At 33.9% G+C, this 23,433-nt stretch overlaps 4 protein-coding genes across 5 annotated transcripts; 2 read left to right on the top strand and 2 right to left on the bottom strand.

Annotated features, from left to right (window-relative positions):
- Positions 1–568: 568 nt before the first annotated feature.
- On the bottom strand, positions 569–1,456 carry LOC110730025. The gene has a single exon (XM_021909805.1). It carries the CDS (start codon positions 1,454–1,456, stop codon positions 569–571), a length of 888 nt encoding a protein of 295 aa, XP_021765497.1.
- Positions 1,457–6,616: 5,160 nt separating this feature from the next.
- LOC110730173 (protein TORNADO 2-like) lies at positions 6,617–8,976 on the bottom strand. Its single transcript, XM_021909950.1, has 2 exons — positions 8,162–8,976; positions 6,617–7,229 (listed from the first exon to the last, which is right to left on the bottom strand). Exons 1-2 carry the CDS (start codon positions 8,657–8,659, stop codon positions 6,918–6,920), a joined length of 810 nt encoding a protein of 269 aa, XP_021765642.1. The 5' UTR covers positions 8,660–8,976; the 3' UTR covers positions 6,617–6,917.
- A 1,389-nt stretch (positions 8,977–10,365) lies between these two features.
- On the top strand, positions 10,366–15,560 carry LOC110730171 (29 kDa ribonucleoprotein B, chloroplastic-like). 2 transcript variants are annotated; one of them, XR_002513007.1, is made up of 5 exons: positions 10,366–10,767; positions 10,931–11,029; positions 13,396–13,689; positions 14,419–14,641; positions 15,204–15,560. XR_002513007.1 is itself a non-coding variant. In XM_021909949.1 (4 exons), the coding sequence occupies exons 1-4, from the start codon at positions 10,381–10,383 to the stop codon at positions 14,566–14,568; spliced, it is 930 nt and encodes a 309-aa protein (XP_021765641.1). In that variant the 5' UTR covers positions 10,366–10,380; the 3' UTR covers positions 14,569–14,849. The 2 variants fall into 2 exon arrangements, 1 of the variants encoding a protein (XP_021765641.1); XM_021909949.1 differs by lacking the exon at positions 15,204–15,560 and having other exon boundaries at positions 14,419–14,849.
- A 5,428-nt stretch (positions 15,561–20,988) lies between these two features.
- LOC110730170 (RING-H2 finger protein ATL52-like) lies at positions 20,989–22,529 on the top strand. The gene has a single exon (XM_021909948.1). It carries the CDS (start codon positions 21,355–21,357, stop codon positions 22,498–22,500), a length of 1,146 nt encoding a protein of 381 aa, XP_021765640.1. The 5' UTR covers positions 20,989–21,354; the 3' UTR covers positions 22,501–22,529.
- The last annotated feature ends 904 nt before the right edge of the window (positions 22,530–23,433 follow it).

Genomic DNA, 23,433 nt, shown 5'->3' with positions numbered 1-23,433 from the left:
TATCTATCCTGGGCAAGCGATAACAATCTTTCGGGCAGGCTCTGTTCAAGTCTGTAAAATCCACGCACATTCTCCATTTCCCTGACGGCTTCCTCACCATAACCACATTTGCTAACCATTCGGGGTATGTGCAAGGTTCGATAAACCCTGCCGCTAGCAACTTATTCACCTCTGACCGAATAGCCTCCATTTTCTCTGTTGAGAAGTTCCTCTTCTTCTGCCGAACAGGTCTTGCCCTCCTGTCGACATTTAGCTTATGTACTATGACGTCGGGATGTATCCTTGGCATCTCGTCTGCCGAGAAAGAGAACACGTCAGCACTTTTTTGCAACAATTCTACCAAATGGCAGCGTGTGTCGACATCCATATCGGATCCGACACGCACTAACCTACCAGGAACTCCAGGCTGCAATTCGATCTCTACAGTTTCGCCTCCTGGGGAAGGACGTGGCGCTGTTACCGGCCGAGTATCAAAATTTTCCATAGCCAAGTCATGTGTAGAGGGAATTCGTTCTCGCTTGGCTGGTGTCTTTTCACAAGTTGGTTGTCGGCCTGGCTGCTTCAGTGCCTATACATAACACTCTCTTGCCATAGTTTGACTACCCCGTACGCGTTCTGTCGTTCCCGCGTTGGATACATACACCATCGTCAAGTGGTACGTTGAGACCACAGCTTGCATGTCATGAATTAGAGGCCTGCCGACAATGGCGTTGTAAGCGGATGACACATCAATCACCAAAAATTCCGCCATAACGTCTCTTACTGCCGGACCCTCTCCCATTCGAACCTGAAGAACAATACTACCTTCAGGTCTTACCGTCGATCCGTTGAAACTTATCACGGGATAGGACACTGGCGTCAAGTATTTTCGGCCAATCCTCATGGCATCAAAAGCCCTAGCAAACAGGATATTTGCGGAACTTCCGCCGTCAACGAGTGCCCGCTTGATATCTGCTCCATTTGCCGTCAATATTAGCACCAACGGATCATCATGAGGGTAAATTACTCCCTTAGCATCCTCTTTCGAAAAAGATATCGAAAGCATGGAAGAAGGCCGAGGTCGTTCCTCTACGCTCAAAGCATTAACTAGGTGCCGGTATTCCGAAAAACTCTTCTTGGCCCCGCTTACGGAACCTCCATATACTGGCCCTCCCGTAATAACGTCGATTGTTATTTTATGCCCTGTCGGATTACCTCCCTGTCTAGATGTTTCCGCGTGATTCTGTCTGTAAGTATCATCTTGCATTGATGGATCTTCCTGCTTTCGGTAGTCGATTTGTTTAGGCTGTGAATTTTGCTGTCGGCCGGGGCCTGCCTGGGTACGATACTGGGATAATCGCCCTTTCCTTACGAGATCTTCAATGTTCTCTTTTAACTGAACACATTCTTCGGTGTAATGACCAACGTCTCTATGAAACATGCAATATTTCTTCACGTCCCGGCCCTTCGTTATCATCGGTGCCGGTCGACTCCAATCCTCTCTATTCTGGTTTATTGAATATATTGCCGCTCTCGGGGTGTTTAACTGCGTATAACTACTATAACGACCCAATCCCCGTGTCGGCCTTCCAGATCTCTGCTGGCCTTGCGGCAGCACCCTGTTTATCCCACCCATCTGAGAATTCGAGCTATTATCATTTTGCCTTTAGGAGGGCTCTGCCGACGATATCTGACGGCTCGTTTTCAGCAGCTCCTCACTCTTTATGTATTCATGAGCTTTAGCAAATGCTACCCCTAAGTTTGGGAAAGACTTCCGCGACATATATTTTTTGAAGTCGTTGTCCTCCAGCCCATTCATCAGTGCCATCACGGCAATTTCTTGCTGCATTTTTGGTATAGTGTTAGCCTCGTTGTTGAAGCGTCTAATGAAATCCCTGAGCGACTCATCCTTTCGTTGCCGAATAGCCATGAGCTCGCCAGATGTCCTTTGTCTCTCACTATTACTTATGTACTGACCTGTGAACAACTCCACCAGGGTCTCAAAGCAGTCAATTGATCCCGGCTCTAAATTGGAGAACCAATCCGAAGCTGAGCCGATAAGAGTCGTAGGGAAAACTTTACACCACACAACATCGGTATCGGTATATAGCAACATGTGACTTTCAAACGCAGCCACATACCGCTTTGGGTCCCCCTTACCGTCATACGTACAGGACGACATCTTTATTTTCTCCATTTGTTGGTCAAGTACCTTTTGTGTGAATGGAGATATTCTGGGCCTGATGATCGCCCTGACTGCCCGCCTTTCCAAGCCACTAGAGACCTCATGCCGGTAAGAACCTGAATCCCCTACCTGAGCGCTTTGTGTGAGTTGGCGCTCAATCGGTATGGTTTCTCGGCCCCGGTTTCTTGACGGTTGTTGCTGTCCTGCTTGATTGAACTGACTCTCCAAGTTCACTATCAGCGGCTTTGTCGGTTCCTCATCCCGCATTCCCCCTGCCGCTAACTCGGCTTCCTTTCTTTTCTTATACATAGCCCGCATGACCTTGGCCGTTATCTCTAGCTCTTCCGGGGTAAACCTTCCAGGGGATTTGGGGTTAATGCTCTACTACGGTCAGGTGTTACGGGTCTGTTCATTGTGTTACCGTGAAGGAGATGAGTTTCATCTTCGACCATGATTTCTGGTAGCACGGTTTTATTGCCGTTGTCATATTGCCGGTTATCAACTTCAGGCACCGGTACTAAAGTTTCCTTACTTCCTTCCATGACTGTGAGAGGTCCTTTTGGACGATAGAAGTTATTACTTTCCCCTCCTTCTAGCGCCAATTGTTCCAGCTGGATTCTGCTTCCGTTACTGCCTGAGGGCTGGTAATGGTTTACCGTCCAATTGCTCACCTACACAGCCAATACAGATTAGCTAGCCCGGGGGTTATCCGGGAATAACCACTCCAATGCTAAAGTCAGTACCTTTGTGAGAAGAAATTGAAAGAAGAGATAGAAAGTGTTTTAGAGAGAGAGAGAGATTCTACCTTTGAAATGAGGATTTGTTTGGGTATTTATAGGAACGCAACCAAGCAGGTGCCACCTATACAGATAGGTGGCACACCGACCTTGGTACTAGCAGGTGCTTACGCGACACTAAGCAGTTCTCCACGTGTCAGTGGGGCATGCCACGTTCCGAGAAGCAGCTCTCCACGTGGTACAGACTAATGCCGGTAAGGACATGAATTATTCAATGATTAACCATTTCTTTAAACTGCAAGGCACTCTTTTACCGGCATATTATGATACTACCGGTATATCCCGTACACTAATGACACCGGTCAATGAAAAAAAAGTTGCACATTCTTTGACTTTTATCTGTGAGTTCATTTTATTTGAATAATAAATCCGTGACTTTTATGATCTCATTGTTTTTATTTTACAACACATACATTGTTGAAGCACAATTACTTAAATGATTGAAGAAATTTATAATCAATAACTATGTACTCCGTATAATCAATAATTATGTACTCCGTAACCCATAAATACTCAAATTGTCATATCTAAAATTTCAAAAAGTGATACTCGTATAAGACAGGAACTAATTGAACATAGAGTAATGGAGCCATAATAATAAATGTGATTTAATTTACCAAATGGTAAGAGACTAGATTGCAAAATGCATGGTTACCTAATACCTATAGTGAGTGTGGGACAATTTACAACTTTAATTTGTGTAAATGATGAACTATATAGCACCACTTTAAATTTATAAAGAAAGAATATGCATGCCATTTGCTCCATAAATCCTTAAAAAATATAAACAATATTACACGTGATTAGCAAACCTTAGTTAACTTAATTATCACCTACGTATGTATATATATGGTAATAATCTCCTTGTATTGAACGATATTGGGCTTATTAATATAGATGACATACAATGATCTTGGATAAGCTATAGAAAAGATATTCTTGGTGTGTTCACTATTTAGTGATGTCAAGTGAGCTTGTACACGATGATCTTCTATCTCTAAGCTAAGACACTATGTGAGCATATCCGATGTCATTTCGATCAAAATGAATAACGAACTAACTTTGATATTTTATACGAGTTATTATTATATATTTTTCCTCATATATTTTTTTTTTTTATAATTTTTAGGCAGTATGTGATGTTCTTAATAGACTTTTTAAAATTGTACACTTCGTATATGAATAACTATTTTCTAAATGATAAGTAGCGATATTTCAGCTATTCTAGCTAAGATATAAGTAGACACCATACAAAAGTAGACGGAAGATAAATTCATATTGGTCGGAGGGCCATTGGTAATTAAATTATTCAACCTCAATAAAGTGATACTCCGTGTAATAATATAGCTAATCTATTGTGGAGCATATTTTTTGATGCTCCAGGAATCTACTTTACCATATCTACAGGTGAACAAAAATGCAGCATACAATTCATCAAATAGATTATTTTGTTTTGAAGACATAATTCATCAAATAGATTATAATTGATATACTGGCTCTAATGAATTATGGCTCCCTTTAGAATGTTAATATAAATATATAGATAAAAAAAAGTTGGTGGGTAGGGGAGAAAAATTCCAAAAAAGCAGCAATGTTCCAAGTTGTCTATGACATTTAAGATTATGAATTGATATTAGTTAATTAATTATTATTAAGAGTGGCAAATTATTCAATCTTAGCTAACTTTTTATTGATATAACATTATCCTAAATTATTAAAAGGAAAATGATTGGTTATATAGAATTAAAAATAAAAATAAAAATTGTATCACCTAATATTTTGGTTTGGATAGAAACAGTTCACAGTTGATGAAATGGCATAAATGAGTTGTCAACTCAAAATTCATTAATTTTGACTTTTATATTATCATGTTAGAATTATATATGTGGTTAGGGTAAAATCTGACGGCTAAATGTGTACTTACAGGAATATGGTTGGGAGAGGAATAGCTACTGTTATTTGCTTTGTTTTGCTGAGTATATGTACATGTTTTTTGTTAGGTATTCTGAGTTTGTTAACTATATATATCATCATTCCCGTCAAAAAAAAAAAAAAAAAACTATACATATAATCATCGATGTCATATCATATGCATATTCTTCTATATAGTTTTATTGATTCAATACAATGTATCATATCTACTAGCTCGTCAATAAAATATACACGAGGTATATTACGGTAAAGGATCGACTAATTAATAGTTATATCGAATTGTATCATTTACGGAAACACATTTCAAGGTTTATGGCAAAATTGGCAATACAGTCGAATTGAGTTTACCTGTTGACCGTACTCGTGCAAATTTTGTTAACTCAAATTGACAGTGCATCGTTGACCTTACTGGTGTTTGCAGGTGGAAGATATAGTCTGTATTGAATATGTAACGTTGACTTAGGCAATCCATGTTGTAACAAAAACTAAATAAAGAGGACAAGTTGACTTATTCATGGTGGAATAAATTGAATTGAGATAAGTACAAAGTCATTAATTAAAGTCAAGCCATTTCCGATGAATGAATTTTGCAGCATTATGGTTGATGCTCCCAAATCCAAAGATTTATGCATCATTTCAAGGAATCCATTAGTTACAAGCTAGACTTAAGTTGTTTTAGGCTAAGCTACATTGAGTACGAGGACCAATATCTTTAATTTATTTCCGTTTCAAATTAAATTTTTTTTTTTTTTTTTGACGGGTAAATTAATGGTTACACGTTCCAATTCCCATAAAATTGTGGATCCTGGTCAAAATGTTTCATCCCCAAAATCATGGAACACAAATTTGGTTAAGTTGGGTAACTCATTAAATGTGAATCCCTTCACAAAATAAAATGGCATGATGATAAATAATGTGACTCATTAGATGTGAAGAGGCCTCAGGTTCATTGGGCCAGATTAAAATCCCACGCTAAAAGCTGAGAGAGTAAATGGCTTCAAACAAAGTAATGTTGTCTTTGTGCCAGGCCCAAAGATAGACAGGCTCAGCTTGTGAATTTGTTAGTAATAGGCAGGTTTGTATTTGCTTATTTTAGAAATAATCATAGCAAATTAGATCAAATCCTATCGTAAGTTACTCCGTATTATTTATGTTTATATATCGATAAATATCTTTAATTTTATATATTCTTTGATTCTTTCTATGTTCTATTTTTTTGCCCCAATTTGACTAGGACAATTGTTAATGGTGCCTTTAATTATCAATATGTATATGTATACAAAGTTGATATTTATGTAAAAAATAACTAACATAACTATGTTTACCTCATGTGTAAAGCACAAATATCAGTTAATGTGATGTATGTGAATAGTGCAATGCATTTGGTTTAGTAGCTAGGTTACCAAACTCAATCCGGCTAGCTAAGTGGCTAGCTTTATGAGCCTCTCCTAGTCTCCTTTAATTGGTTGGATTAGAGTGGCTTAATGCCTTGATGTACTCTTTTGCTTAAAAATAGTAACAATGCTCTACATAACTCGTAAAAGAATACATGTACTCAAATTTTCTTAACGTTGTACACCAATTAGATAGAGTCGTGTTTCCCTACTCGTAATTTGCTACTTGTATAGTTTTGTGTGTAATTAGCAATTTCAACTTTAGAGCTAAATACACTAATGGTAACATATTAACATCATAATAAGAACAATTATAGCTTAAAAAAACATTTGTAATCATCGAAGCATGCCCACCTTTCGGCACCACCCGCAAATTTCGTTATTGAGATAATAATCACAATTCTTTCAAAAAGTTCTCTTCTCAGTCTCCCATAAAACCCCACCACAAGAAAAGAATATTACACTTCTCCCACAAAATCTACGCAAAATCTAAAACAAATACTATAAAAATTACAAATTAAAATGAAATTACAAGAAAATCATATCAAATCAACCATAATGTAGCTTAAACTAAACATAATATGTCCAATTAATCTTAATACGAAGCAAAGGTTTAGGTCACATATTTTATTATGTGTAACCTTGCTTATATTTTCGGAAAATCTCTTCAGTTTTGGCATTCCTAAAAGCACAACAACCAATAAGATAAACACAAATAAGCGCGATTAGAGTAACAATTAAGATGATATTAGCCTTCCTCCATTGCCTAGAAACACTAGCAAGTAAACCAGCTTTACAAGATTCACAAGAGTAGCAAAGTTGGGTTTGGTCATTGTTCCATGCTAAGCAATCCATGTCAGCAGCAGTGTCAATTGGGCTTATCCAAAATGTTGGGTTTATGAATGTGTAACCACATGCTGTTGGTGGCTTGCAACATCCTGTCTGTGTAACATAAAGTTTCGAATAACATCAATGCTAAGTAAAGAATAAATTATATTTGGGTAATTAACTAATTAAGGTTTCATTTATATATTGTAATATAATATAATGTATTAATGTGCAATAGATTCTTAACATGAGAATTTGAGGAGTACTATGTAATATGTATGCATGGGTTGGGGAATCTTCTGCCTTTTCTGCTTTTTAAAGATCTATGTTAATTAATCATAGTGTTCTTAGCTTAAGGAGATTAATTTGTCATTATCATGCCTGACAGGAATTTTGTCCCCTATATCAAGCTAACACAAAGGTTTAATACGAGTACTCATGAACAATTAGCGATAAATTTAATGTGATGATATACAGAGTATTTAAGTTTATGACGAAAAGAGTTTGACCACATACAAGTCCAACAAGGTTACAATTTACAAAGTTGTCCATTAGCCCTACACTTGGTCATTCTCACTCAATTTTTTCTTAAATGTTGAACCACTTTTTTTTTTTTAGTTTCTTCTTAATCTTGAAAATTACTAAGAGTTAATTTTGGGGATAAAACAGGCACTATTACTAGTAGAGTCTAATTTTAGACGTTTATATGTCAACTTTTGTATGGCTTGTAACAGGTATAAAGTCATCACCACCACAATACATTCAAAAGGTCAGATCTAAGTCACATTGGACAAAAAAAAAAAACTGAGAAAAAAATCAAGATTAAGAACTCAAAAATGCAACATAAGTATCTTCAAAATCAAGCATCAACAAATATTCTATGCATGCTTTCTTAACATATATACTAATTAATTCTTCATTTTCACCTATATTAAGCAAACTAATCATATAATTACACAAATTAACAAACTAAACACAATTATGAAGTAATGATAATAAATATTTAAAGAAAGAAATTAGACATTGTGTTAAAAAGAATTAATTACCTGTATAGGAGAAAGAGGAGCATTGAAGAAATCTTGAGCCGTAGTATAAGTTTGGTTCAACTCAGGACAAATGCTAGTAGAGCTTAAGCAATTCTTAATCACGGCCCATTTAAACGGCCCATTGACTCTCCGGCGAAGAAAACCCGAAAAACTATCGAGGCGATACTCCAAGTAAGCCCGGCTAGGGGCCGGGTGACCCGACCCTCTATTGGTAACCATGAACACAAAAACAACCAAACATGCTAACAAAATAATCATAATAAGCATACCAATAAGGTAAAATATTAGTAAAGGAGCGTTACGCCAAAACCCGCCTACGAAACCGGCTAGGGCAACTATTAGTGTCAATGCACCTATGATAATAACCGGCCATTGTAAGATCTTGATACATGAATTCTCAGGATCACTTATTAGCCATATACCGGTACCGATAATCGGTATTGCTAAGAGTATGCCTAGGAAGTTTATGGCTCCTATGACATTGTTGCTTAAGGCCATTTTATTTTTGGTAAGTTGTTTGAAAGGATTTGATTTTGTTGTGGGATAAAAATATGGGGTGTTATGTTATGAAGAACTCTTTTTGGGTGCATGAGAATAGAAGCTTAGGTAATGTGTAAAAGGTTTGTGTTTGGGAATAAAAAGTCCAAGTTTAAAATGAATATAATTGGATTTGATTTGAAATTGAGATTAGCTTTTGTTCTTTATTGCCAGATTAAAGGGTGGAGATATGATGCTCTTTATTGTGTGTCCTCGAGATTGGCAACTTTGGAGCCCATAAACAGTGTTGTGTGTTGGGGCCTACTCTAGCTAGGACTTGTGAGTACGACAACAAGTCTTGGGCTTCTTGGTTCTTGTTGTTTTGGATCACCTGGAAATCTGGCATTGCAAACTTGCAACTCGTCTTTTAAGGATCCAGTGTACTCCGAATTAAAAAAAATCTTGATAACGAGTGATCGGGGTATTAGTTTAGGATTAAATATATTTTCCATAATGGTTAAAATTTTGAGATTTATGTCAAAACTATGCATCAACTTGATGAAATCCGTGCGATGCACGGTTTATTTGATTTTTTTAAAATAATTTTTTTTTTTTGTATTTATGAGCCTAAAATTTGTTATATATTTAGATAAAATTCCTAATATTAAAAGATAATATATAATATTTAATTAATTTAAACTTAAAAATCTCATCCGCCAATTTTGCTTACATGGCATTTAAATTATTTAATTCTAAAAGAAATTAATAATCTCTTATTTAATTGGCTAGTACTAAGATTTATAATCCTACATGGCGCGCTGAGAAAATTAGATCCTACGTCTAAAAACTCGGGAAAAAAACTTCCCTATATATATATATATATATATATTAGATTGGTATATTAAAGTTTATTTCAATCAAATATTAAAGCCATATTTATTTCAGCCTAAGTCAGGTCGACGTAGTAGTTTAGGTTATTGATGATCAACTCTACTCAAGTTCAATGGGACATCATACTTTCCTCACCTGAAAAGTACAGAGTGTAATGGTGATAGTAAGTCAAATTGAACATGCAACCGTCTCATCAACACAAGTGATTTTTTCCCCTTAAATCTTAACAGATGAAAAGATTATTTGTCAAAACTCTCAGTTATATTACTTGAGTTGAAAACCAACCAACACGAGAACCTTAATTTCCCAAAAAACTCAAACCTAAAAGAAATTTAAACCATAAACTATTTGAGTGAATTTGAATTGACTTAAAATATGTATTTAACTTAAGAGCCTAATTCAACTCTACCTAATAGAAAACCTAACACAAATGAAAATAAAGATGTAAAAATCCACAAAAAGTTTGTATCACAAATGCTATATATAATTTTAATCCGAGCAAACTTATTGAATCTGAATGAGTTTTCACACATTTATTCTATTTTAAATAGTACAAATGTTTTTTTTTTGATGCAATTAAATAGTACAAATGTTAAATATACAATGGTTGAAACTTTTATCAATTGGATCTACTGAATTTTGTGTCTCGTGTGCAGCCGTATTAAGAACATCCCTTTATCCAAACTTTTGTGTACCTTTAAAAAAAAAAAAAAATCCCTTAAAACAGTTAAACGCCGCGTTCAAAAGTTATTGAATTCCTAGAACAAATCAATACGTTGCGTTTTGAAAACTACGAGCCAATAGATTAGACGAAGAAACACAAAAAATCCAGGAGTTTGAAAAAAAAAAAAATGAAGGTAGGATTATCAATGGAAGCAAGAGTAGCAACAACCTCTATCCTCTTCTCTCACCTCCACACTTCACTCCCTTCTCCCACTCTCTCTAAACTTCCATTCTTATCTAAATCTTCACCTTCTCAATTTCATCTTCGCATTTCCAATTCTACCCTTTCTTCTCCTCTCAAATTCCCCCTCTACCCCTCAAATACCCCCTTTATCAGACCAACTTTTGAATTACAATCTGCAGTTGAAGAAGTTGCATTAGAGCAAATTCCCAGTGAAACCCAGGATAATAATATTCAAAAGAGGAAACTTTATGTGGTTAATTTGCCATATTCTCTGTCTTCTGATGATTTGAAGAAGGTGTTTAGTGAGTGTGGTACTGTCAGGGATATTGAGGTAATTTCTTCATTTTTAGGGTGTGTCGTGAGTCGTAAAGGGCAGTGATGTAGACGGGATTTGATATTGGGTGTCGGGTACGACCCTTATAGGAAGTATTGTTTTATTTCTGATTTTTGACTCTGTTTGATGTTTTTTTTTTCTTTGTTGAAAATTGTTTTAGTTGATTAAAAATAAAGATGGGAAGAACAGAGGATTTGCATTTGTTACAATGGATTCTGGAGATGAAGCTGAGGCTGCTATTGATAAATTTCATTCCAAGGTATAAATTTTCTTGGGTTGAATTTTGTTGATTTGGTACTTTTGTTTAGAATTATGTATTGAATTTTTTGGTAGAATTGAAAAATAAAATGAAACAATTGAAGTATGAAATAATTACAATTGTGTAAGATTGGCACTAAAAAAGGGGTGGGAGGAAGAATAAATATAGGGTGTGTACATTCTTACACAATTTGGGTGTTTGGTGTGTACTGTGTGGGAATGTGAGTTTGAGGATTAGAGAATGTTTTACGAGTGCGATTATAGTTGCATACATTACCTCCAATTGCGACCTTATGCCTGACAATTGAGTGTTTATGAATGATGATATTGTTGATATAGTGCTTGACAAGCAGAATTTAAATATAAGTGACATATATGACATGAAGATGATAAGATTAGAGTTCTTGGAGTAATAATATGTATGATGGCCCGTAATTATCAAGTGCAATATTAAGGTGATGTATTGTATAAAGTATAAGTTGTGGAGATAATAGAGGAAAATATTCATTCTCCAAGAGGGAGCTCGAGTTCATGCTCAACTTAACTTGAGAGCTTACAAGTTACAACTTTGCCTACCTATCTGCACATTGTGTGTTTGTTACATGAAGTTGGGAGGACTTATGTTGATTTCTACAAACACAATTCTTCTATTTGGTTGTTCTGTACATGTGTGCATTGTTGGAGATATTATGAAGTATTTTATATCTCTTGTTCTACCCAAGTTAATAAAGTGTTCATGAATTCATCACTTAAGTTCATTCTTCTTCATTTGAAACCACTTATTATTGCAAAATATTTTCGTGACCTGTTTGCCTCTTCATTTCACTGACATCTCATGTCTAGTTTTTAGACATTTAATTTACAAAAGGAATTGAGTCTATAATAAGTGTCGGATTGCAAGTGTAGACCTAGCCTTTTCCTAGACATTGTTAAAAAATAAATTCAATTAACTTTTTTGATATGAGAATGAATGAATGATTATGTTTGAAGTTTAATTCAGGAATTGAGGATATTTCGTCAAGAGTGAATGGTCTAGTTATCTCATAGTATTATATGATGCCATGTTTTTTTTTTTTGCAATACTTTCATATGCACTTGGACTTGTTAACTACTAGGTTATTAATTTTGTAAAAATAGTAGTAGCTTATAGATAGAAAGATAAATGAAATCCTTCACCCAATAGATTGCTTCCATGATTGAATGGAAAGATTGAGTAAAGTTTTTTTGGAGACCAGTTGATTGTCGTGTAGTTTCTAGTTATTGAGGTTGCTTAATAAGGTTATTTTTAGAGTTTAGTTGACTTGCTCTGAGTTTCTAGTATGGATCTAACTTAAAGGGGCCACTCAAAAATTATCCATGACCAATTGTGATTTACAAATTGTATTCAGAGATTAGGTTTTAGTGTTAAATAATAATTCCTGGAGGACAGCTTTATGTGGTGCCACAGTGGTAATATAATCAGCTGCAAGGGAAGCTGGTAGGGGGCAGAGGTGAATCTGTGGATAATATGGTTATATGCAGCATTATTGTCTGAAAGTCCTTTCTCACATACACAATTTTTTTCCGGTCAAAAATAGGTCTAGTCTCTGATAAATTAAACGTTATAACTTCTTATGGTAAGGTCGAAAAATTGCTACAGAAAAGTTTCAGGAATGATCTTGTAGCTTTATATGTGTTCTATGTCAACCTAATATGAACCTGAGATTTCTCTTTTTCCAATTTTCATACTTCGTATTAATCACTGTACCAGGAAATGATCTGCTATCGTTATTTCAGAAAACTCTGTCATCGTTTGGTGCAACGAGATTTCATAATTTGTTATTGCTGTGGCTGTATATGAGTAATTAATTTGGTTTTTCTCAATCCTCTGCACAGGAGTAAGATGTGGGAATTTGGGATTGATAGGCTAATATCGGGGAGTTGCGTACCAATGCATTCATAATTTTGGCAATGTGTGTGTGTGTGTTTTTTTTTTTAATTGTTTCTCAATTGTTCATTGAAAATATTACTGTCGACGTATCGAACTTTATATATCTGTATTGCCATCTCTAGAATGGCTCACTTTGATGATAGATTTACAACTACTCAAGCTATCCTGGCTAGAATGTTACCTTTTGTTTGGAATCAAGCTGATTTTGTCAACTGGCTATATGGCTGTTGGTCTTGGAAGTGGCTATTCATGCTGTCAGCATTGTAAATTGTTTCCAAGAGATTATTTACCAATAAGACAGAAATTTAATCAGGTCTTATTACAAATAAATAATAAAGCTTGATTCACATTCATTGCAATAAAATGGAAATTCACATTCTTATCTTATGTTGATATTTCACTAACTACATCACACAACTTATGCTTTTATGCTTCAGGAATTGTCAGGGAGAACTATTAGGGTGGAGTTTGCAAAGAGTCTAAAGAAGCCTCAACCGCAACCTCCTGCAGTTCAACCTGTTAAAGAGACAGTATATAAACTTTATGTATCCAATCTCCAATGGAAAGTGAGATCCACGGACCTCAAAGAATTCTTTTCATCTGATTTTACTCCTGTTTCAACTAGGGTTGTTTTTGAGAGTACTCCATTTTTGAGATCTGCTGGTTATGGTTTTGTCTCGTTTAACACAAGGGAGGAAGCGGAGGATGCTCTCACTTCTTTGGATGGGAAGGTAAATTATTTGTTTAACACAAGAGTCTTTGACCTAGTACTCCCTCTGTTTCAACATAACAGTCTAACTCATCGAGTTTTCAATTTTTAGGCTTTTTTTTGTCCATCAGATTAATTAGATTCTTCCATTATATTGCCTGCGATGAATTTCAGCCTGCATTGTGCCACTGTGATGCTCTTGGATTTGAGCTCTCCATTTGAGGCATATCCAGCAAGAGCATTTTACCATAACGAAGGCTAAAATGAAATTTAAGGCCAAAACATTTTGCTTCTAGCAGCATGTGGTTGGTGAAATTTTTTGATGTGCTAACATCTAGTGCTTTCATCGAATCATTGATTCATTGTAGTCCAATGCCATGCAATACGGAGGAATTAAGGGACTAGTAGCATTTTATTGTTTTTAGGAAATACAAGTGCAGATTGTTGCTACTTTAAGCAATATAGTAACAGTGATCTATATATCTTCGGGGGCGTATCAGCGTATGTTTGGGAATCCAATTATCATAGGCTAATAGCTATTTGAAGCTATTTTTGTCATGCTTGGCTTGTTTCCGGATATCTATACTCTATTGGCAGCTTCTTCCGATCAACACTTTTTTTTTGTATTTTATCAACTTAACCCCAGCACTCAATTTTTGATCTATAAACATGCAATAATGTTTATAGCTTCAATGGTGAAGAAGTTTCAAGCTGCTTTTCTGTAAATTTAATAAATTAAAATTTCATGTAGGAGCTAATGGGTCGTCCAGTACGCCTAAAATTCAGTGAGCAGAATAAGGATGGTGATGCTACAAATGAAGGAGAAGAAACAAATTTGGATGAATCTTCAGCTGTGCTTAGTGAAACAGAACTATCCGAAGATCAGTCTGACAAGTCATAGAGAGAAAAATCTTCCACTTGGGCATGCTTGAACATTTGCGAAAAAAAAAACCTTTTCTCCTTTTGAAGTCGAGGTATGCAGTCGTGTTCACTGAGATCTGGTCTGTACATTTTTGCTCTATTCCATTATTTTTCTGTAGTAGATTCTAATGCAATCTGTCATTATTTTTTATAACGCATACGCATTACCTTATATAAACCTAGTGTAGAACCTGTAACTGCATCTCAACTTTTCATAGTTATACAAGATATGTATAATATTCCATTTATACAGACTTGTTATGACTTGCAAGCAACACAAAATTTTCTGTATCCTCCTAAAGCCCTTGTATTCATATTGACAGCGTTAGTCAATTAGCCCTTTTTCTAGAAATCGTAACCTGTTATGCTTTCCATAGTCTAGTTCATTTCAGGATATGATTATTATATGGCTAAGTGAGCATTTCCTATGTCTATGTATATCTTAACACTAGCAGATAGAAGTATAGAACTATAGAAGATACATTTGTGAGGAATCAGGAATCACACACTGCAGATTAGACTTGTAAATTCACGCATGCCTTTGTAGCTAGAAGTGACAAACGTGTCGTTGGGATCAAGTCATATTTAGGTAATGAGTAATTCGATTTGTTTTAGGTACTCAGAAGTGTACTGTCAAGTTGCTTAATCTGGAGTTTAGAGTTCCCTATCTCTTGTTCCAAGTGTGTTGCCATTAATTACGTCGAGATGATTGTACTACCTATCGTTTAAGAGACGAAATTGTCGGTGACGTCTATATGGCTCTTGGATGAGGCTTTGGTATGGGCAGCAATAACTATACTCAACCACATTCTTGGATTTTTTTTTTTTTTTTTTTTTTTTTTTTTTTTTCTGGCATCCTTGTCATTTCGCATTGAAATATATGGTTAATTGGTTAACATGCTTATCAAATGTCTACTTTCTAACTATACTACATTAATGTTCAAGGCAGTTGTACCCTCGTGAGTCGTGACATCTTCATGTATCTCTTTCAGGTATAGTAGATTATTGATTAGACGATGTTCACTAACATTAGTCTTGGGTGAAACTGCGTCACTAATTTTTTGTTATCATGAGGCGTAAAATTAGCTTTCTTAAAAGGTAAAAATTTCACAATAGCAAGCTTGTGTAACCACTTTTTTAAATCTTCTCATACTAAAATTCTATTTGTGTAACCACTTTTAAAGTTTTGCGTATACCTAACCTAACCACTGGTAATCACGATTGGACAAAATTGTCCTTTTTTTTTTGTTGAAGATTTTAGAAGGTAAAAAAATTAAATAAAATTGTAATCGTAAGAACATATTTTCTTTAGAATTTTTTTTTTTTTTTTTCATTGACATTTTTTGGGATGATTTTAATTTTATAAATAAGTATTTCTCTAGCTCATCCATTCTCTTTTCCCCCTTTTTTCTTGGGTAATATTAACGACTGAGTCTTCCCAATTACATATTGCCTAAAAAGGCTAAAAGCTTAATATTACTATACTTTAGTGCGTGATTAGCCTCTTTTGCCTAATTGGTAATATTGATTGGCGCTTTTTATTGTCCTAGACAAGAACAAAAGATCAATTATGTAAAATAAGAAATAAAGTGAAGGAATATAACATCTAACCAAAAGAAATATAGATCATTGTAATTCAAGATTATGCAAGAATTATGCTGATCATTTGGTGTCAGTTTCAACCTAAATGATTCTTTTTGACGTGGAGAAATTTGTGATTCTCTAGTATCGTCTATTAAATAACATCATTATGAATTTATGACTTACATAATTTACAAGATAATGACCTTGTATTTGTTTTTATAAATTGACTAGTTGATGAACGTATTAGCTTGCATGGTCCGATTTTTAAACTCGCGAATTCAACAAGGATGCACAAATTTTGGATGGTTTTTAAGATTCAACTAATTTTGATGGAGATAGGACAAATTAAAGAGTGTTAAGTTGATTTTTAGTGGTATTTATTTCATCTCCCATCTTTCCTGAATATCTTTTTTCATCATCTTTCTATTTTAAGATTCAAGTAGTTTACATTTGATGTTTTTTTATCACAACATTTGTGCTTTTCTTAGAGTTTTCGACTTATGTTTATCCTAAACAATCGATAGATTTAAAAATAAATTTTATTTTACTTCTAGTTGTTGAATGAAATTTTCGTGGTAGAATTACTATATGTATTTGTGTTTATTACATATGGCTAGATTAATATTCAATAAGTTGAACAAATTTTCCATTTACATAAGGTTAAAGCTTTTCTACCCGAGTGTCTCAAAAGAAACAAAGGATGTAGGGCCAATTTTGACTACTTCAAATCCTTACTATTCAATAGACAATAGTCACCTATCATGATGATTTAATTTGTGTACCTTTTCATCAAAATGGTGCTGTTGTAAGTTGTAAGTACCTTTCGTAGGGATCGTTCTTGCTAATGTCAAATCTTATCAATAAATATGAAGATCATAAATTCACACACCAAACATTTTACAAGGACAAAATTTGTATAAGACTAGACGTCTCACAATAACTTATTTTCTTGGGTGATCATCTCATATTATTTTGGAATTGTATATATTAAAGTCAAATATCACTTAAGATTGGTATAAATTTGAATTTGGAAATAAAATTATGATGGTATGGGTTGAATCCTGATATGTAAGAACATGATCATGTATATGGTTCAAATTATAAATGAATTTTTTTCCTCTTAATTTGATATCGTGAGGCATTGTTATGAGCCAAACCCGCCCCAAGGCTATAAACCTAATACCTTACGAATTTAAGATGTAAGATTTAAATTAATAATCATGTCAACCAAACACATGTAGTACAATATACATTTTACATGCGGTACACCTCATACTAGGAGTCCATAAATCGAACCTCTCCCACCCTTGTGCTCTCGTGCTAGATCCGTTGTGAGTTTTATTTCCATTGCTTGATACAATTATATATATTTACAAATTTGGTAAAGAGACATTTATGTTGCAAGTTGATATATGTGGAAAAAGAACCCTTAAAAAGAAATAAAGGTAGCAGAAAATTGGACATTCTGATTTATATCCTCGATCTTGTCCATAGAGAAGAATGTCTTGATGGATAAATATATATATGCTGTAACGCCCACAATTCCACAACCAAATATATGGCTTCCAGCTCATTATTGATTCCATTTCTTTTATCTATCTTATTAGTATTATTATTATTTGACAAATATGGTTGAAATTAAATTATCTAGGTATAGCATTGCTTATTATGACTAGTTGCAACAATATTTGCAAAGTTGTACTGTCCACTAGCTATATGGTTTACAAATGGAGGTGCCGAGTTGGAAAATAAACAAATATATCGTATAGATTGGATTGGGTTCGAGTCATATTCAAGAGACAATGACATTATTAGATCCTGATCGAGGTCTAGTTATTTTGTTGTGAAATTGCGATTCACTTTATGCTTGAAATCTTGACCAGAAACAAAAAATGCATTTTGAATCGTTGAGTCAAAAGTACCCTAGCTAAGAAGTAGCTAGATCAGAGACAGATTTATTAAATGTGGTATGATAGGGTTTGCATGCAAATATTAATCAACATGAGATACATATACTCTTAACTTCATGCAATAATGTCCGAATGTTTGACCTCAATGTGTACAAAGGCATGACTAAAAATTGTTGACTTCAAGTGTCTCAACTTGAAAACTTTTCAAGAAAAATAATTTATTAGACATGCATTATTTTCTAAAAAGAAATATGCTGTATAATTTTATAAATAGAGAAAATTATTTATTTATACAGAAATTACTCAGATTTTTTTAACAACAAAATTGCATTTTTTTTTTTGGAAGCGATTTCATCATAATTTTTTGTCTAACCAAAACTGACTTATTTAAACTTTAGGGGTAAAATTTCCTTTTAGGCGGAAAATAATGCTTGAAATCTTAAAATTATATTATCAATATGAGACGATCTCACTCAGTTAACACTTCTAAAATGCAAAGTATTAAAATCATGAAGATCAAAATGTTTATTAATTTCCAGTTCCACCTTTTATATACTATACTCCTATAATCCTATGCATATCCAGAAATGTGCAATTAAAAAATATGTTTAGGTCAAATATACATATGCATTGAATTATAGGGTTATTAATTTCTATAGTTTTTGGGCTAGCTCTAAAGGCATCCTATGCCTTCAAATCTTTGAGTAAATTGATATTTGACAAAACTTTCACCCTCTTTTTTCTTCCTTTTTAATTTCTAATAATTTTGGTTTAGGCATGCTAATTACATTAAAGAGATTAATATTATTTTCTCATTGGCTTATTGTGGGACATAGTAATTGGGGGGTTTTAAATAGTTGTGTAGAATGTTATACTCACTGAGCTGACATTCCTTAGCACTAACATTTTGATTTGTGGTATTTGTTTAATTATAAGAATTCATGTGACAAATTGGACCATTTAGAGGGGTGGATACTTGATCATGGTGGAGTGTAGAGATTATGAAGAATCATTTGCTTTTAGCAATATTAACTTACTATTATTATATTAAGAGATTATTGACCACTCTTGTTCATTAAATTAATCTCGTGTATTTATTCTTAAATCATCCTTTTATCTTACGACAAATATAGAATTGTCCCTAAATATACGTTTATATAACACTTTTTTAGAAAAAATAATTGTTACGTGAGACAGATGTATCGACCCTAAAAGCTCATAAGATTTTGTTAATAGTTATATCGCCCCTATAAACTCATAAGATTTATTTAAAGTTATGTATCACAAAATTTGCAAGTTATTTGAGTGTTGCTGATAGAAATTAAAGAGCTAGGCCTTGAGAGTGTTGAGTGTAAGAAAGTACAAGAAGCAACTCAATTAGCGTAATAATTGGTTTTGCTAATCATCGAACTTTTCGTGTATGAGACTATATATATGATTAATTTATTAAAAAGATAAGTTTTGTTAAACATTTAAAAGACATGCAATTTCTTGACCAATTGACATAGCATAATTAATTATGATTGTATTAGGGGAAAAGTAGAATCAAATAAGAGAGCTGACTTTTATCAAGTTTATTAATACAATAATTTTTTAAGACAAAATATTATTCTTTTAAGACATTTTTATGATTTAATTGCTCCTTTTAATACATACAAGTTATGAATAGAAGGTTTGAATGATGAAAGAATATATGCTTGTTGCTAGTGGGATCAACAATTCAACATACTTTCGGCAAATAAATCATCTTAATTAATTTTATTATTCCTGATGCACTTTCTTGCTGAATTCTGTGTAATTAATTATTGTGATCAAATTTACTACTGTAGTTAGTGTGTTAATTAAGTTTTGTTTAGTCATTTTAGTAAGGCAAAACATATATATAGCTTGCATTATCTTGTTCCAACCTAATATAGACTAATGAATATAATTAAGAAGTATTAAATTTAATTATTGTTCAAATTAAGTTGATAAGGTTGAGATAGTAAATTCTTGATTCTTTTGATAGAACAGAGATTATGTACATGTGGATATTAGTATGTATCTCGTCCTATTTTTTTGGAGTTGTATGTACTTTGAGTGTAAAGTAAAATATGTCTATAATATGCTTCGTATACTCTTTTATTTTAGGATGGGACATGATTAATTACTTTGTATTGTAACGAGTGCGTGACACAATTAGGGAATTAGATAAAAATATGTGTCGTTGATGTGATACAATATGATATAAGACTGGGTATAAAAACTAAAAGTTAGGAGCAAAATTAACATTAATAAGCAACCTACTAGTTAGTATCCGGATAATCATTTTTTCCTATTATAAACATATCTACTTATTTGCATTCTTTGTTGAACTAATTACAAGAAAATGTGGTTGAGAGAATTGATTGTAATGGACACTTCATAAGTTCATAGGTTTGTTAATAAGAAATTGTAACTGTTACAATAGTATCTTGATGTCCTAAAATGATTATAGTGATATTTTAGATGGTTGTACCACTTATATGTAGGGGTGTCAATTCGGATGATCGGATCGGGTTTGATATGGTCGGATCGGATCAATTTTAAAAGTTAAGTCATATTACTAAATTATTATGTTCACCAATCCACGCGAGTCTAAATCTTAATCTGATAATTTTCAAATAAATTTTGGATCGGGTCGAATCGGGTGTGCTTTTGACACCTCTAATAACTTGTAAGTAGTTGACGAGGCGTGTAGATATCAGTACCTAGTTATTGATAGTGAGATAATTAATTTATTGATTAATGCAAAGGGCATAAAAGTAAATTAAAGCTTTACAACACACTTCTGGCCCATTCTTCCCAATTATCATAAAGAAGATTGCATTCATGGGCCATGCTACATTCTCCAATTCATACACAAATAAATTTGGAGAAGTGTACAATTTTTGGGAAACCATAAAACAATGACATTGATTACTTTAATGAATTCTCAACTATCACTAACCTTAGTCAACAAATTTTCTACCCTTCTCTTTTTTTCTCAAAAGAAATGCTAAAGTAAAGCTAAAAAGAGAACAACAACACTAACGAAGTAAATAAAACAAAAGTATTTGATATAACACCCAACTCTCTTAAATCATCCTATCTCTTCTATCTTTTCCTCCTCCTCCTCCTCCTCCTTTACCTCTACCTTGTTCTCTACGCGGAGAATTCGGTTGGTAAAACCCGTGTTTCTTATGAAATCTTATGTTGTGTGACGTTGTCACAAGTCTAGTTTGTGTATACTCAATTTTTTTTGAGGTAAACTAATGCAATTTTTAGGAAAACCAAAACCTTTGTTACCTTTCATGAACACAAAAGATTGTTCTCTAAGGTTATGCAGCACATTTTGCCCTAAATGGTGCGACGGTATAATTGCACCATTTGTTCCACCACCTCCCTTTGCCTTCCCTGAAGACAAGTCTCAAACTAGCACAACTTTCTCACCTCTAGTGATCGCGATCATTGGAATCCTTGCAAGTGCATTTCTCCTAGTAAGTTACTATGCTTTAATCTCTAAGTATTGTGGAAAAAACACAAACTCGAGTAGGGAGAATCGCGTTACAAATAATGAAGAAATCGTCGAGGAAGATTATGATAATAATGGTAGTAACAACCATCAACATGAGGCTTGGCTTATTAGCACACCCGGGTTAGATGAAGCATTGATAAAAACTATCACGCTTGTTAAGTACAAAAAAGGCAATGGTTTGATAACAAGTAGTGATTGTTCTGTTTGTCTTGGTGAGTTTCTTGAAGATGACTCTTTAAGGCTTTTGCCTAAATGTAGTCATGCTTTTCATGTTGCTTGTATTGATACTTGGCTTAGGTCTCACTCTAATTGCCCTCTTTGTCGCGCTAATATTATCTCCCCAACACCTAATAATCATCCTTCATCTGTAGTCGATAACAATAACAATAACAATAATGTCCGAGATCATAATGTTTTGTTAGAAAACCAAGTTCAAAGGGAGGATGTAAACAACTCAAGTGATGAAAGAAGACAAATGGGTGATCTTGTTGTAGGGCAAACAAGTGGGAATTTACCAAAGACTACTCCTTTTCGAGCTTTAAGTGATCTTGGTGCTAGGAATCATGGAGGGGTGAATGCAATGAGAAGATCTATTTCCATGGATCATCGATATGAAACAAGAGTTTCGATTCCTGATGTTATTAGATGCAATCATGGAGAAGAGGATTGTGTAACGAAAATTGGTGAAATTCGAGATCAATCTTTGAAGAGGATAGCTGGTGAAAGCAGCAAGCTTGGTGCTTGTAATACTAGTAGTAGTAGTAGAAGTGGAGTATTGCATTGTGTTACAAGTAGTGTTGCTATGAAACGATCATTTTCGAGTGGTAGATTTTTGTTTGGTAAGCATGGCAGAGGAAGAAATGAAGTGATTATTCCTCTATGATAGATTATCACACCCCAAAAAAAAAAAAATGATTGAGAAAATTACTAGTATACTTTTTTTTTTGGATTGTCATGAATGGTAAGAAATGTTTAGCATATTAATTGGTTTAGATTAGTTAGTTTGTTTGATGTAATTTTTTAGGTGATTAGAATGGAATTTAAGGCTTTTTTCTATTTTTTTTTCTTCCTTCTCTGTTTTCAATTTGATTGTAAGGGGAAGTTTGTTTATGCAAATGAAAAATATAAATTGAATTTACTAGTTTCATACAGATTATTATGTTGAATATGTTCTTTGTTACATGTGTCCAATGTGACCTGCATCAGAGTAAAATTTTGCTCATTATTCAAAATGATATGAATAGAATATACATAGGTGATATATTCGATTTGGCTAATTTTAATACCTACCCCGGCTGCTCCACCTGTTCCATAATGTTCAATATGAATAATCTCGGGATTGCTATAAATGGATTATATTTAGGCGATATTTCATTCAATAGATTATCGATACGAATAATCTAGGTACTTACTAGTTATTACTAATGGAGCCATGGAGGTAAAAGTAGGAAGAGTGGTGTAGTTCATTAAAGGCAGTCCTTCATCAATGCCTGTTTGAAAGTAGTTCGTAATCATTGCTCATTGATCAGCACTCAGCAACGTGTATTTGCCTTGTTCAGAATATTGAAATTGCCAATCTTTACAGATTGATGAGATAATATTTGGCCATCACATCGATCAGCTAACATTTGGAAAAAAAGTACTTAAATGCATCATCAAAGTGTTCATACCGACAATTCAATCAAGTGCTCCTTGTAATACATAATCATACACTTGTATCTTAGCGAATCTTGGTAATTAGCTTTTACCCCCTTATCAATTGAAAGACTTTGTTACACATTCACATCCTACTAATGACTTTGATGTAACATTGACA

The sequence above is a fragment of the Chenopodium quinoa genome, unplaced genomic scaffold, assembly GCF_001683475.1.
Source record: "Chenopodium quinoa cultivar QQ74 unplaced genomic scaffold, ASM168347v1, whole genome shotgun sequence".
Taxonomy (NCBI): domain Eukaryota; kingdom Viridiplantae; phylum Streptophyta; class Magnoliopsida; order Caryophyllales; family Amaranthaceae; genus Chenopodium; species Chenopodium quinoa.
The sequence above is the reverse complement of the archived record's forward strand: the minus strand, read 5'-3'. Positions and strand labels throughout refer to the sequence as shown.